Here is a 15,844-nt window from a genome sequence, read left to right as displayed (position 1 = left end):
CTCTTTGGGTATTAATTTCTTGAAATGCATCTCTTATGTAATTTTTCAAATCACTGACACTTTTTGGTTTTCGACTATAAACTTTGTCCTTGAGTACTCCCCAAAAGAAAAAATCCAATGGGGTCAAGTCTGGTGAACGTGCCGGCCAATCAAGTGGGCCTCTTCGGGTAATCCATTTATTAGGAATTGTTTCATCAGGATACTCGCGGACTACTCTTGAATAATGTGGAGGGGCCCCATCTTGTTGGAAATAAAGGTAATTTGAATTAGACTGTTTCTGTAACTGGGGAACAACTTGATTCATTAAAATTTTGAGATACTTATCTCCTGTGACTGTTCCATCAAAAAATATTGGTCCTAAAACACCAAAACTTGAAATACCACCCCAAACATTGACGCCAGGCTCATTTAGTTGTTGCTGTAATGTTAAATGCATGTTCTCATTATACCAGTAAATTATGTCTGTTAATATGACTGGATAATTTGAAAGAAGCTTCATCACTCCACATAATGTTATCTAAAATTACTGGATTTTCTTCAATTTCGTTAAGCATAATCTGTTTTGGGTCAACCAGTTTTTGGAGCATTAAGGATTGAGCCAGTGGCATTGAATTTGTCACGAATGCGGTAAATGGTTTGTCTCTTTGGGGCTTGAGTACCAAATGTTTCAACCCAATTTGCTCTAACGGTTTCAGCATTTTGACATTTCCAATACTCTGTTAAAATCCATTTTCTTTGATCTGTATTTAAATTATTTGTCATTATGTGTTATCTGAATTATCTGAAAAGAAAACAGATTTTGGGGGAAATCTATCTGTGAAAACTAGATCTGTGAAACTGGCTCAGTTGCCCTTAGCAACCAATCAGATTCCACCTTTCATTTTCCAAAGTGTCTGTGAGGAATGAAAAGTGGAATCTGATTGGTTGCTAAGGGCAACTGAGCCAGTTTCACTTTACACCATGTTTGATAAATCTCCCCCTTCATAACCTTATTACACTTTCTGTCCACCTACTTTTGGACAACACTGTATATATATATATGACATACATACATACATACACACACACATATATATATATATATATAAAATGTACAGTGGGGAAAAACAGTATTTTGTCAGCCATCAATTGTGCAAGTTCTCCCACTTAAAAAGCCTCCCACAGAGCCAATTGTCTCTGCCAATTCCCGCCACGCACAGGACGATTAACCTGTTCAATTCCAAAAAAAGAAAAATAGGATAAGTCACCTTTACAGTGGGATAAAAAAGTATTTAGTCAGCCACCAATTGTGCAAGTTCTCCCACTTAAAAAGATGAGAGAGACCTGTAATTGACATCATAGGTAGACCTCAACTATGAGAGACAAAATGAGAAAACAAATCCTGAAAATCACATTGTTTGATTTGGAAAGAAATTTAAAAATTTTTGTGGAAAATAAGTATTTGGTCAATTACAAAAATTCATCTCAATACTTTGTTATATATCCTTTGTTGGCAATGACAGAGGTCAAATGTTTTCTGTATGTCTTCACAAGGTTGGCACACCCTCTTGCTGGTATGTTGGCCCATTCCTCCATGCAGATCTCCTCTAGAGCAGTGATGTTTTGGGGCTGTCACTGGGCAACACAGACTTTCAACTCCCTCCAAAGGTTTTCTATAGGGTTTAGATCTGGAGACTGGCTAGGCCACTTTAGGACCTTGAAATGATTCTTACAAAGCCACTCCTTGATGGTAGCCTGTGTAATGTGTTCCCAACTCTCTGCAGGTCATTCACTAGGTCCACCTATGTGGATCTGGGATTTTTGCTTATCGCTCTTGAGGTCATTTTGACCCTACAGGGTGAGATCTTGTGTGGAGCCCCAGATCGAGGGAGATTATCAGTTGTCTTGTATGTCTTCCATTTTCTAATTATTGCTCCCACAGTTGACTTCTTCACACCAGGCTGCTTGCCTATTGCAGATTCAGTCTTCCCAGCCTGGTGCAGGGCTATAATTTTGTTTCTGGTGTCCTTCGACAGCTCTTTGGTCTTCACCATAGTGGAGTTTGGAGTGTGACTGTTTGAGGTTGCAGACAGGTGTCTTTTATACTGATAACAAGTTCAAACAGGTGCCAGTACTACAGGTAATGAGTGGAGGACAGAGGAGCCTCTTAAAGAAGAAGTTACAGGTCTGTGAGAGCCAGAAATCTTGCTAGTTTGTAATTGACCAAATACTTATTTTCCACCAAAATTTGAAAAAAAAAAATTCTTTCCAAATCAGACTGTGATTTTCAGGATTTGTTTTCTCATTTTGTCTCTCATAGTTGAGGTCTACCTATTATGTCAATTACAGGCCTGTCTCATCTTTTTAAGTGGGAGAACTTGCACAATTGGTGGCTGACCAAATACTTTTTTTCCCCACTGTATGTTATCACTGGAGAACTGTTAGAATTTACGCCACTTTTGTGCTGTACATTCTGATGATTCTGTCAGCTGCGCTCCGTCACTGGCTGAGACTTGTGGACATACAGGAAAATTGTAATTCTATCAAAACTGAACAATCAGAGCTATGTGTACTGTTTTATATTACAGAAAGCGATAATAAAAAAACTAACTTTATTAATTTAAAAAAAATTCACAAAGTGGCCGAGCTTTCTGCCTTTCACCCTTCATTAAAGGGGATATCTGTCCCTGTCGTTCAGCTGCCTCTGCTGACGTCACGTCAACAGAGCGGAGGCTTCTTTTCCGCTCCACGGTGTTGACAGGACAAGACTGAAAATGTCATTCTGATTGAAGGCTGGATTCCCACTGTCTAACTGGGGGAAAAGGCTGTCAATCAGAATGAGTCAGACATCACACTCTGCCCCGTCAGCTAAGGCAGCTGAATGCCTGACAGGAACGGTCTGTAACTGCTCTGTGCCGGGGAAGAACGCCGCCAGGCACAACAGGCAGGTAAGTAGTAATTACCTGCCTGTTCGTGCTGAGGCACATTTTTTGTTTTTCATAAAGTTCCGGGTATTCCCTTTAACGAAGGGTGAGCAGAAACCTCAGCCACCTTGTGATTTTTTTTTTAAATTAATAAAGTGAGGTTTTTTATTATCGCTTTCATTAATATAAAAAACTAGCTATTAAACCTGTTCTATGACCGGGTGGTGAGCATTTTTATTGGTATATGCTCCCCCATCCTGTTATGTGCTGCCCCCATCCTGTTACGTGCAGCCCCAGAGTATGCACGTGCCCATACCATTTTGTTGAAGACACACTGCAAACGTGTCTTCAGTAAAATGGCGTCACATAGAGCGCTATGCACATGCGCTGATTTCGACGCCGCAATCCGCTCCCGGCCTCTGGCCAGAACAGAGGCGCCACGGCAACGCTCCTCCGGGTCAGGTATGTCCTTATGGTGCCGGAGATCGAGGTATGGGTTCAGTGCCTACGCATACCGCGATCTCCGGCGCCATATACTCCTCTTACCTGTAACGGCTGGATGCGTTTTTCTGTCTGAAGCCAGACTGCGCCGATGCGTTGCCCTTGCGCAGTCTATAGAGGCTTCGGATAGAGGGACGCGTCTACCGTTATATTATAGATTACACATAGCTCTGATTGTTCAGTTTTGATAGAATTCAAATTTTCCAGTATGTCCACAAGTCTCAGCCAGTGACGGAGCAGCCGACAGAATCATCATAATTGACATCACAAAAGTGGCATAAATTATAACAGCAGTGTTCTCCAGTGACCTTAGACATTCCTGTAATAATTTGTTACTTCTGTGTTTTACATTATGGTGACTGTCGGGGGCGCTCTTTTACGCCTCTCCCTGTGGATCTCAGCCGACTCTTCACAATGTCGGTGCTGCGGACAAGACTGTGGACAAATGGGAAGAGTCACATTCTGGCAAAACTGAACAATCAGCGATAAGGGGAATTTTTTATATTACATAAAGTAACAATTATTATTTTATTATTTATTATTATAGCGCCATTTATTCCATGGCGCTTTACATGTGAAAAAGGGGGTATAATACAAGAACAATTACAATAATCTTGAACACAATGTGACAGCGACTGGTACAGGAGGAGCGAGGACCCTGCCCGCGAGGGCTCACAATCTACGAGGGATGGGTGAGGATACAGTAGGTAAAAATGTAAGTTTCACTAATCAGGAAAAAAAAGAATTTCGCCCAAATCCATAAATTATATAACAGTGTAAAAAAAATCATTTTGGAATTGTGATGCTTGCTCCATTAAAAACATGAGCAATTGCATAAAAAAGCATAAGAAAAACATTAAAAAGCCAGTTGAGGCGACTCGACAGCAATGAGTATGAGGATCCTGGAATCAACTCCGATCTAGTGGTGTCAGGAGATTTTTTGATGCCCTCAATCCAGCAACTCTGATCTGGTCTCCTCAGCAGTGAAGCGTCTAGACCGGAGTGGCTAAAGTGAGGAGCACAAAAAAATCACCTCCAATCTAGACACAACATTGCTGGGAGCAGTATTCAAATACATTGTAGGCGCCAGCAGTGATGGAATGCTGTGCTTCCCATGACTGAATAGCAGGATCACACCCCTATGACTGAATATGAGAATCACACCCCTATGACTGAATATGAGCGGGTAGGACAAAGTGTATATAAGGTTATAAAGTCATTATACTACCACCGATTTTAATGAAAAAAGCTTGTTAGTGATGCACATTGCATCACAATCAAAGCAATGGGGGCAGTGTACATAGCAACTAGGACGTGACAGGTTCCCTTTAAAATAATGTTCTATGGTAGATGTCATCAGTGTAATATCTATAATTTGAAGCCAGAAGAGATTCATGGCCCACATAGTCAGAGAACCTAATGGCCTGGGTAAAAAACAAAGAGTAGTCAGCAAGGGTGAATGATCTGATAGCGCTCTGGGCAAATATTCCACTGTTCTTAACAAGGGGGAAATATGTTCTGTGCCCAATACCATATCAATACGCGATAATGTTTTATGTGTCTTAGAATAGCAAGAAAATGGTCTAGTGTTAGGATATTTGAGATGTCATATGTCCACTAATGATAGTTCTGATAGTATTTCTCCAAACTTAGTTATGGGGGCAGTTTTTGTAGCAGTGTCTGATTTATGTCTATCTTTTGTTTCAAAATATTTTTATTAAGTTTTCAATTAACAAAACTGTAAATACTTTATGTATTATATTATACAGAGTGGTTATTGTAGATATAACATATGTGAGTTATTATCATATAATACAGATATATCTATGCAATATGTTTTAATCACAGATTTACAAGGAAAGAACATAAATTTGGGGAAAGGGGAAAAACAGACAACATAAAAGGAACTTACAACATAATCATACAAGTTGGTTAACCAAAATGGTAATACATTACTTTTAACATCCCGAATTCTTACAAAGAGTATCATAGCCTAAGTTTCGGAACTACATTCAGTTAGTGAATTAAACAAAATGATATAAATACACCGTTATTGAATCAGAATTCAAAAATCGTAGTTTCACAATGTTAAAGGAGTGTCAAGAAATTAAATTTAGCATAAAGTTTTGCGACCAAATATCCCATTTAAATTTATATTTATTCAAGTCCTTCTGTCTAAGGGCTATATTGTATTCATAGATATTGTGGATAGAAACTCCGTCTATTACATCTGCTATGGTTGGAGCTTCAACTTGTTTCCAACGTGAAGCTATCAACAATTTAGTAGTTATTAAAATGTGACAAATTAAGTGCCTTAGATTGTTGGGGAAAGTATCTATACCTAGCAGCAGAAGAACCAATTGTGGATTAAGGGAAATTCGTAAGCTAGTGAGGTTTTTAATAAGGTTTCTAACCTCTGTCCAAAGATTATTGAGCTAACCCCAGAAAATATGTGAGAGGGTCCCCATCTTCAAGCAACCCCTCCAACAGTCAGATAATGTCGATGGTGAGATTTGATAAATTCTCTCTGGTGTCCAGTACCATCATGACAAGATCTTATAGTGGGACTCATGTAGAGAAGCACACAGAGTGTTCGAGTAAATGATGTCTAGAGATGAAGAGAGTTGTGATATGTCTATTTGAACTTGGATGCTTTTTCCCAAGTTATTATGTTTTTAGTCTTTAGTAGCTCAATGTCCTCATTGTAAATCCTATACAGACGGTTTGTCACCCATTTGGGGCTATCGAAGGGTTTAGATAAAAGGTCAATAATGAATTGGGGAAGAGAAAAGAGAATGTTTTTTGAAGTCAGGAATAATTGTAATTTTAACCATGTCGAAATTTCTTTGTTAGGTAAAGTATATTTATCCTGGAGGGATTGAAAAGTAATAAGATTATTATCCAGAATTATATCTTGGATTACTGAGATACCCAATTCCAACCATGTACTAAATTTCAGCTTAGCGATTAAAATTTCTAAAATTTGGATTGGAAGAGATTTAAGCAGCAAATCTTTAAATTTTGACTTTGTTTTTTTGAGCAGATTTCTCCAGACGGTGATAACTGCCTGGAGTGTCTGAAAATTTGGTAGAGGTTTACTAGGGTCTATAAGATAAGCTGTGATAACTAGCTTCAAGTCACTGTAATTTATTTGGGCCTTTTCCAAGAAGACCCAAGGAATAGGATTGTCTTTTAGTAACCAACCATTTGAGAGTTTCAATATCGTTGCTTGATAATAACAAAAAAGATTTGGGAGACCCAATCCACCTCGTCTCTTATGTTTTTCTAAAAGAGTGATTGAAATTCGTGGCTTGTTTTTGTTCCAAATAAACATTCTGAGTTGTGTTTGAAATTTATTGAACCATTTTCCAGGTATAGGCAATGGGATACATCTAATTACATATAAAAATTTAGGAAGGGCCATCATCTTGTAGGTAATGATTCTCCCCAGCCACGATAGGTCTATTTTACTCAGATGGAATAATTCGGTTTGGAGGGATTTATGAAGGACCGACAGGTTGTCATTGACCACAGATGATGGAGATTTTGTCAGAATTATACCCAAGTACGAAATCTGCTGCGGTTGCCAGTTAAAGTCGAATTGTACCTTTAAGGTAGTGGCCAAGTTGTCTTCTAAGTTGAAAGTCATACATTGAGTTTTTGAAAAGTTAATTTTATAAAACGAAACATTCGCAAAAATTTTTATCAGGGAATTTAAACACTGATGTGACAAAAAGGGGTTTGAGATAGTAAGCAGAATATCGTCTGCAAAAAGTGTGACTTTCGAGCATGTTTGTTTAAAGTTTATACCTTCTATAAATTGGTCAGACCTAATTTTTGCAGCTAGGGGTTCAATAAATAGGGCAAAAAATATAGGCGAGAGGGGACATCCCTGTCTGGTGCCATTAGATAAAGGAAACTTAACTGAAAGAAAATTATTTGTGTACACCCGGGCCGATGGATTCGAATACATAGCCTTAATGCTGTTGAATATCCTGCCTGGAAATCCAAATTTTTCAAGAGTTTTAAACATATAAGACGAGTTCACCCGGTCAAAAGCTTTCTCCGCATCTAGGGCCGACAATACGGCTGGAGATTTCTTTTTGCTTAAAATCGAGATAATATTAAGGGCTCGTCTTGAGGCATCTGATGTCGATCTTCCCTGAATAAAACCCACCTGGTCTGGGTTAATTAGTTTGAGAACAAAATTTTGAAGTCTTTGAGCGGCTAATTTAGCCAATAATTTGGTGTCACTGTTCAAAAGAGAAATAGGCCTTTAATTTTTTGTGTCATTCGGATCACGTTTGGGTTTGGGGATGACGATCACCAAAGTCTCCAGCATCTCAGCAGGCAAGTGGCCCTCAATCGCGGATGTATTTGCTAATCTAACTAGAGGATCTTCCAACAAGTTTTCAAAGCACTTATAAAACTCATTTTGAAACCCATCTTTAAGGTTTTTCATTAGAGAAGAAATTTCTAATTTAGTATATGGGGAATTCAATTCTTCCAGCTCAGACTTAGAAAGGGAAGGGAGGTTTATGGAATTTAAAAAAGAGTCTATCACTTCACATGAGGGGTTAGAAAAGTTGGGATTATCCTTAAGATTATATAAATTTTTATAAAAATCAGCAAAGATGTCTGTGATTTTCTTAGGATGTGTAACTAAATGGGCATTTTTATCTATAATTTGACTAATCTTTGTCTTTTGTCTAAAATGTTTAAAGCCCCCGTCTCACATAGCGAGATCGCTAGTGAGATCGCTGCTGAGTCACGGTTTTGGTGACGCAACAGCGACCTCACCAGCGATGTCGCTATGTGTGACACTTTGCAGCGATCAGGCCCCTGCTGTGATGTCGCTACTCGCTGCAGAATATCCTGGACCTTTTTTTGGTCGTTGCCCTCCCGCTGGTCAGCACACATCGCTGTGTGTGACCAGCGGGAGCAGCGATCAAGCTGGTAACCATGATAAACAGCGGGTTACTAGGGGAGCATAGTTACAAGCCTGCTAAAGTGAGCAGTAACCTCCCGCTCACCAAAGCAGAGTTGTAACCATGATAAACAGCGGGTTACTAGGTGCGCGTGTGCCCCTAGTAACCCGCTGTTTATCATGGTTACCAGCCTGCACCTGCTTCAGCAGGCTGGTAACCAGGAGCAGGACATCGTGGAAAGATTCTTTCCACGATGTCGCTGCTCCCCTGATCGTTGGTGAGCCTGCCTGTTTGACAGCTCACCAGCGACCACATAGCAACGCAGCAACGATCCCTGACAGGTCGTATCGTTGTCGGTATCGCTGCAGCATCGCTAAGTGTGACAGGGCCTTAAGTCTTGCCGCAAAGGCTTTAGATGGTTTATCGGTTGATGAGTAATGGTTTGCTCTAATTCTTTGAGTAACTTTGTCGAATTCTTCAGATAAAAGGGTTTTGAGTTTCTGCCTCAATGTCATTATTTGAGATTGCAAATCTGGGGAAGGGTTATTAAATAATTTTTCTTCTAAAGCTATAATTTCTTTAGTGATTTCAACTGTTTTGTCTCTATTGTTTTTCTTTAATTGGGAATTTAGTTGGATAAGATGACCCCTTAGTACGGCCTTAAAAGCCGTCCAAAGTAAATAAATTGGAGTATTGTCAGAATCATTCTCTCTAAAGTAATTCTTAATTGATTGTTCTATTGCACATCTGTATTTAGGATGGGTAGATAAGCAACTGTTGTTTCGCCACAGCCTATTCTCTACTAAAACTGGGCCAATAATTATTTCAGATAAGACAGGGGCATGATCAGACCATAACCTTGGCTCTATCCGCACAGATTTGAATTTGGTTAAAGAAAATATGTCTGTCAGGATCAGGTCAATACGGGAGTATGAGTTATGCCTTCCTGAGTAATGGGTAAACTCTACAGAAGATGTGTTGAGGCATCTAAATACATCATACAGCTCATTCTTATTAATCCACTTGTCTAAATTAGAGAGAAATTGTCTTGATCTAGTGGAGGAGTCCATTAAGGCGTTAGGTACCATGTTAAAATCCCCAAACAAAACCAATTTGCCCCTCTTGTTTTGGTGAATAAGCTTCATTATTTTGTCCAAAAAGGTTATTTGACCACTATTAGGGACATAAACATTAGCTAGGGTGAATTCTACACCATTTATTTTACATATTAAAATTAGATATCTTCCATCTTCATCGGCTAATATCAGAAGTTTTTCAAAAGTTACTGTGTTTTTTATAAGAATTGCTACACCTCGTTTTTTCTTTGGATTGGAGGCATAGAAGATGTTGGGAAAGTTCTTATTAGTGAATTTGGGCTGGTTGGCTGCTGCGAATTTGGTTTCTTGAAGACCAATAATATCTACTCTAGAGTCTGTTTCCATACTAGATATCGCTTTCTTGGGCTATTCAGTCCATTAACATTATGGGATAAAATCTTAACTGCCATGGGAGAAGGTGTCAGTAGTGATGCTTGTCATTTGAGCACAGTGTTTTAGAGATATGAAAAAAAGGGATGGAGACATTGTAAAGATTCTGAAAACAACTTAATGAATCAATAAAAAAAAATGTACTATCAGTAGTAAACCACTAAAAATTGAATCTAGCCTTAAATAACCTAACTTAACTGCTGAAGATTAGTTCCTCTAGAGGATCTACTAATTGTAGGAACTAACTCCTCGAGGAAAGGGCTTAAGTTCTGGCCCAAAACCTCAATTCAAATGCATAAAATTAACTTCTCAGGAAATATTATTACCAAATTCTTTTAGAATCTGTAGACCTTCTTCTACATTGCTTATGGCGACAGTCCGGCCCTGGAAAGAAAATAACACCTTCGCTGGGTTAAAACCCCACTTTCTGCCGAAGAATGTCTGTGATTTTAGCTAAGTTTTTCCTTTGTAACATGGTCTCTTTTGAGAGATCAGCAAAAGTTTTAATGTTCTCAAAGGGGTGAGGTAGGATTTTGTTAGTTCTTATAAATTCTTTTAACCTTTCTTTTGTATGAAAGAAATGGAATTTGACAATTACGTCTCTTGGAATGTCCGGTCTGATATGCTTAGGTTTTGGAAGTCTATGGACTCTAACAATAGTGATATCTAGATCTGTCAGAGATGGCAAGGACTTCTTTAGCAGACCTTTTACATAAAGATCTAATTGGTCATTTTTGAGTGACTCAGGGATCCCTCTCAGCTTCAGATTTTGTCTTCTATCCCTGTCTTCTAAATCCGTCATCTTATTTTTAATGAATTTTAGATCTTCCCTTAGAGTACTTTACTCCTTCCCCAACTTATCAGTCAATTTTCCTAATTCAAAAACCTCAGCTTCATTTCTTTCTACTCTATTATTCAACATAGTTGTTCAGGGGAAGGATACAAAAAGCTGTCTCAGAGATTTAACCTGTCAGTTTCCACTGTGAGGAACATAGTAAGGAAATGGAAGAACACAGGGACAGTTCTTGTTAAGGCCAGAAGTGGCAGGCCAAGAAAAACATCAGAAAGGCAGAGAAGAAGAATGGTGAGATCAGTCAAGGACAATCCTCAGACCACCTCCAGAGAGCTGCAGCATCAACTTGCTGCAGATGGTGTCACTGTGCATCGGTCAACTATACAACGCACTTTGCACAAGGAGAAGCTGTATGGGAGAGTGATGCGAAAGAAGCAGTTTCTGCAAGCACGCCACAAAGTCGGCTGAGGTATGCAAAAGCACATTTGGAGAAGCCAATTTCTTTTTGGAAGAAGGTCCTGTGGACTGATGAAACCAAGATTGAGTTGTTTGGTCATACAAAAAGGCGCTATGCATGGTGGCAAAAAAACAGCATTCCAAGAAAAACACTTGCCACCCACAGTAAAATTTGGTGGAGGTTCCATCATGCTTTGGGGCTGTGTGGCCAATGCCGGCACCGGCAATCTTGTTAAAGTTGAGGGACACCTGGATTCCACTCAGTATCAGCAGATTCTTGACAATAATGTTCAAGAATCAGTGACAAAGTTGAAGTTACGCACGGGATGGATCTTTCAGCAAGACAATGATCCAAAACACCGCTCCAAATCTACTCAGGCATTCATGCAGAGGAACAATTACAATGTTCTGGAATGGCCATCCCAGTCCCCAGACCTGAATATCATTGAACATCTGTGGGATCATTTGAAGAGGGCTGTCCATGCTCGGCGACCATCAAACTTAACTGAACTGGAATTGTTTTGTAAAGAGGAATGGTCAAAAATACCTTCATCCAGGATCCAGGAAATCATTAAAAGCTACAGGAAGCGACTAGAGGCTGTTATTTTTGCAAAAGGAGGATCTACTAAATATTAATGTCACTTTTCTGGTGAGGTGCCCATACTTATGCACCTGTCAAATTTTGTTTGAATGCAGATTGCACATTTTCTGTTAGTACAATAAACCTCATTTCAAGGCAGAAACATTACTGTGTCCAACAGTTATTACATATATCAAACTGAAATAGCTGTTGCAAAAACACCAATTTTTAAAAAACATTAAGCTTAAGATTAATAGGGGTGCCCATACTTTTTCATATAACTGTATATATAATAATAAAGAAAGCTTTGTAGCGGTGTTAGCAATGACAGAGGAAAAATCACCACACACACACAAAAAAAAAAATATATGAACACTGGTTTCCCTCTTCAGATCTGCGTAGCTCGTGTTCATTGGAAACCCAATGATTTCATTAGCTCACGGAGAGTCCTCTCGTCTCTGTACCGAAACTGTTTTTTATAATGATAATCAACTATCGCGGCCAAAGATATTAATAAATATTTTTCAAGAACTGTAATATCTCTTGTTAGTCATACATTTGTAGTTCTATATCAGGAGTAAAAGGGATGTCAAGTCTATATGTAGTCTTTTCAGTTAGATCATCACAGTTTTACATAAAATGGCGGAGTTAAGAACCGTAAAGCACAAGATGGCGGCACCAAAACTCAGTGAAGATCCCACAGTCATGCAATAAATGGTACCTATGTGTAACAGATTTAAATAAGACTACTTAAATCCTTTTAGATCATAAAACCTCTGTTATCACACAAGATGGCGTAGTTGAATATGATGAAGTACAAAAATGGCGTCAATGTAAAATTTGTGACACAGCGAAAAAAAAAAAAAAAATGGTACCTATCCGTTCAAGAGCGGCGAATCTTCAAAGCTTCTAAGTAGTACGAGATGAACCCCAAGGTCAAATCAAAACCAGGTGATGAAATAATGAGGTAATAAGATCTCAAGATAGCTCAAATCTTTAAGCTTCTCTCAGGAAAATTACTCAGCATAGTTGTGAGGTAAAATTTTTCAGATAATATCAAAGAAGGTCTCAAAATGTTTCAGAAGCATCCTGAGTTAGTTTAGTAGCTTTTTATAAGAGTTCAATGTCTTTGAAAAGGCATTTCATCCCAGTTGCTTATTCTGAGGCAGGAGCACAAGAAAACACGTACCTACTCCATGACTAGCAGGCCATGCCCCCCGATTTATGTCTATCTTAAAAGGGATGAACAACATTATTGAAATCTCCCATGCAAAGGACTGGAACTCCCGGTATCTTATTCATTAGTAAAGCAATATTTTTCAGAGTAATGTTGTTATATGGAGGAGAAACAGACTGCCAAAAGTAGAATTTCTTTTGTGAATATTTTACAGTGGATGCCCACAAATCTGCCTTCTCCATCTATCTTGGAATCAATTAATTCAAAAGGGATAGTCCTATGTACTAGGATGCTAACCCCCCTAGAATATGTGGAGAAGAAAGAGTGGAAGCTGTGGCCTATCCATGAATATTTCATGCCCACAACACTTTTTCCCAAAGTGCGTTTCCTGCAGACGCACCACTGCAGGCAGGTGATCCCGGATATGCTCCATGACCGCCGCTCCTTTAAGGAGTCCCCCAGACCTCTGACAATCCATGAGAGGAATTTTACTCTATCAGCCATTATATCTAGTTATATAGGGATTGAAAATTACAGGTGACTTGTAAAGTATCTCACCTTTCTCCTCCCTTTTATAACCCTTTTTACAGTATTTCCACTTAGTCGGCTTGACCGCTTCTTTACTCTCTCCCATCTGACTGCTAAGTGAGGCTAAAGCAGATCCATACTGTGTTACAGCCATAAACACATCTTTTATTGTGGGCTCATTAATGTTCTGATCTGTATTATGGTGGGAAGCAGTGATTTCTGGCTGAGGCTGCCGAGCACAGGAACTTGCAGAGACCTTATCAGCAGTGTTATTGAATTCCTCTGAGAGGACAGAGAAACGATTAGACACCTCAATGATTTGTGTCTGTGTCTCATTGCCAGTGCTGGCTCCTGTATCTGGATTTCTAGCAAAGCCAGCCATCTTCAGAGCTGTGCCTGCAGACACTGACTTCCCTGTTCTGGTACCTGCTGCAGAGGAGCTTGTGCCATCTTGCATGCCTCCATTCCCTCCTGCTGCTGCCTGTCATCTCACTGCTGCTCCTCCGGCCATGATCGCTCCTCCTATGAACACCAGTAAGTGCTAGGACATGTACAGAAGGGGTAATACTGCTTTGTATGAAGTTAGGGACCCAGTGGATCCTCCAGCAGGCTAGTTATCCCAGGAGCTCTTCTAGCACACTTCCACTCACATGTCTGGCCAGGCTGGAGTCTGGGGCACCTTTTTTAATAAAACTATATTAAGTTGCGTATAATTTTTAAAACACATCTAAAAATAATCCTTTTAAAACCCTTCTACTACCATTAAAAGTAAATATGTGTCATGTAGAGTACAGATTTTTATGCATGGGGCTGAAAAGCTGAGCCCGCTCAATCCATTCTGGATACGGGCTGTTTTATACAATCCAATACCTAACAGCTCAAATATAATGCTCAGCCACCTAGAGGTTGCTTAGAGTGGAATTTAAAAGCTTTGAACATAGGGCACGAGTACCCATGACCTTTTTCCTGACGCAGGTGGGCTTTATGCTAAAGTACTGCAGTAAATAGTAAAAACTAGTAAGCGACTCACCAAGGGGGGATAAAAATATTTTAAAAAAAAATTTGAAACAATGTCCAAAATGTAAAAGTTTAAGTCACTCCACACTTTTGCTCTAAAAAAAAAACAAAACACTAAACCATACTTAGTATTGCTACAGCTGTAAAACTCCATTAGAAGCTGAGATGGAGTAACCAGGAACAGCCACAAAACGGCCTATTGTGCCGTAACAGTCCCGACCTGTCAAAAGAGCAGAGTGGAAAAGAAGTCGCTGATCTGACGTCAAGACGTCCGCAGAGTCGCTGAAGTGCCGGCAGGAGCGGTCAGCGACTGCTCTGTGTCGGCGGAGAATGGTGTCGGGAACAAAAGGCAAATAATTCACAACCACCCGTCTGTTAGTGCTCTTTTTTTTTTTTGTCGGTCCAAAAATACACTGTCCATAAAATGACAGATGTAAGAGAATACATGAAAATTTTTTACATTTTAGTTTATTATAAATAACTCCAGTATATATTTTTTTTTTCAAAATGAAGTAAAAATAAAGTCTAATTACAAAAATGCAACGGAACTCTTAACTAAGGTCACAAATAGAAGTTGTATACTGTAAATGAAACAATGCATACAATGACAGGGCATATATTTAAGCAACAGCAGGGATGAAATACTGCAAAGATACATCATCATGTAGCAATATAAAGTGGACCATCCGCTTGTGTACAATATCTGCAAAAAAAAAGAAAAATTATTAAATCTTAAGACTTTGCAGATCAATTTTCTTTGTGAAATACAACGCCAAGGTTCTATATTTAAAAGAAACTTATTGGACACATTTTAACTAACAAGTACTGTATGTATCATTTTAAAAAACTTCAGTAAAGTTTACTGATCAGGGCTTGATTAGGAACCAGGTGCTGAGTCCCTCACAATCTGATTAAGAAGCACTCCGATTAACTTTTTTCCCCCTAAACCCGTGTAAATGTTAGTGCAATCTAGTGTCACTGTGTTAATATACTCACCGATCGCAGTCTTCGCCGGGATCCAGCACCGCTCCAGGGCTCTTCTGAGTCATGAGACAGCAATTCAGATTCTCCAGATCTTCTAAGTGTGAGCCGGAAGTCTCATTTACACGCCAACCTATGGAGCCTCACTCTTACATAGGTTGAAGAAAGACCTAGGGGTCCATCAAGTTCAACCTTTCTCCACCAATTATACATTTTGTCCGTAAATTAACTATAACCCGCAATGTTATGTGTACTGAGGAAATCATCCTGCCCTTTTTTTAAACCCTTTCAAGACCTATGACGTAAAGGTACGTCATAGGTCGTGTCCCGGAATTTAATGCAGGCTCCAGGGCTAAGCTCGCATCTTTTCCGGCACATGACAGCAGAAGACCCCCATGTTTGTCATTGCTAGAGATGGGAGAACCTGAAGAGTAAAGTTCGGGATCCGTACCGAACACCTACTGTTCGGGCACGGATCCCGAACATGGATATC

At 39.4% G+C, this 15,844-nt stretch overlaps 1 protein-coding gene across 2 annotated transcripts in view; it reads right to left on the bottom strand.

Annotated features, from left to right (window-relative positions):
* Window positions 1-14,745: 14,745 nt before the first annotated feature.
* The window catches only part of HUS1 (HUS1 checkpoint clamp component), a 163,866-nt gene continuing 162,767 nt past the window's right edge, over window positions 14,746-15,844 (bottom strand). Inside the window, exon 8 of one of the 2 annotated variants that reach the window (XM_073678391.1) lies at window positions 14,746-15,073. In XM_073678391.1, coding sequence (XP_073534492.1) covers window positions 14,991-15,073 — 83 coding nt within the window. In that variant the 3' untranslated portion in view covers window positions 14,746-14,990. The remainder of the gene's footprint in view (window positions 15,074-15,844) is intronic. The other variant, XM_073678390.1, reaches the window with a different exon arrangement.

This window comes from Phyllobates terribilis, unplaced genomic scaffold (assembly GCF_046119375.1).
Source record: "Phyllobates terribilis strain yellow unplaced genomic scaffold, ASM4611937v1 Scaffold_4__5_contigs__length_816908805, whole genome shotgun sequence".
Lineage (NCBI taxonomy): Eukaryota > Metazoa > Chordata > Amphibia > Anura > Dendrobatidae > Phyllobates > Phyllobates terribilis.
This window is presented reverse-complemented; position numbering and strand designations above follow the sequence as displayed.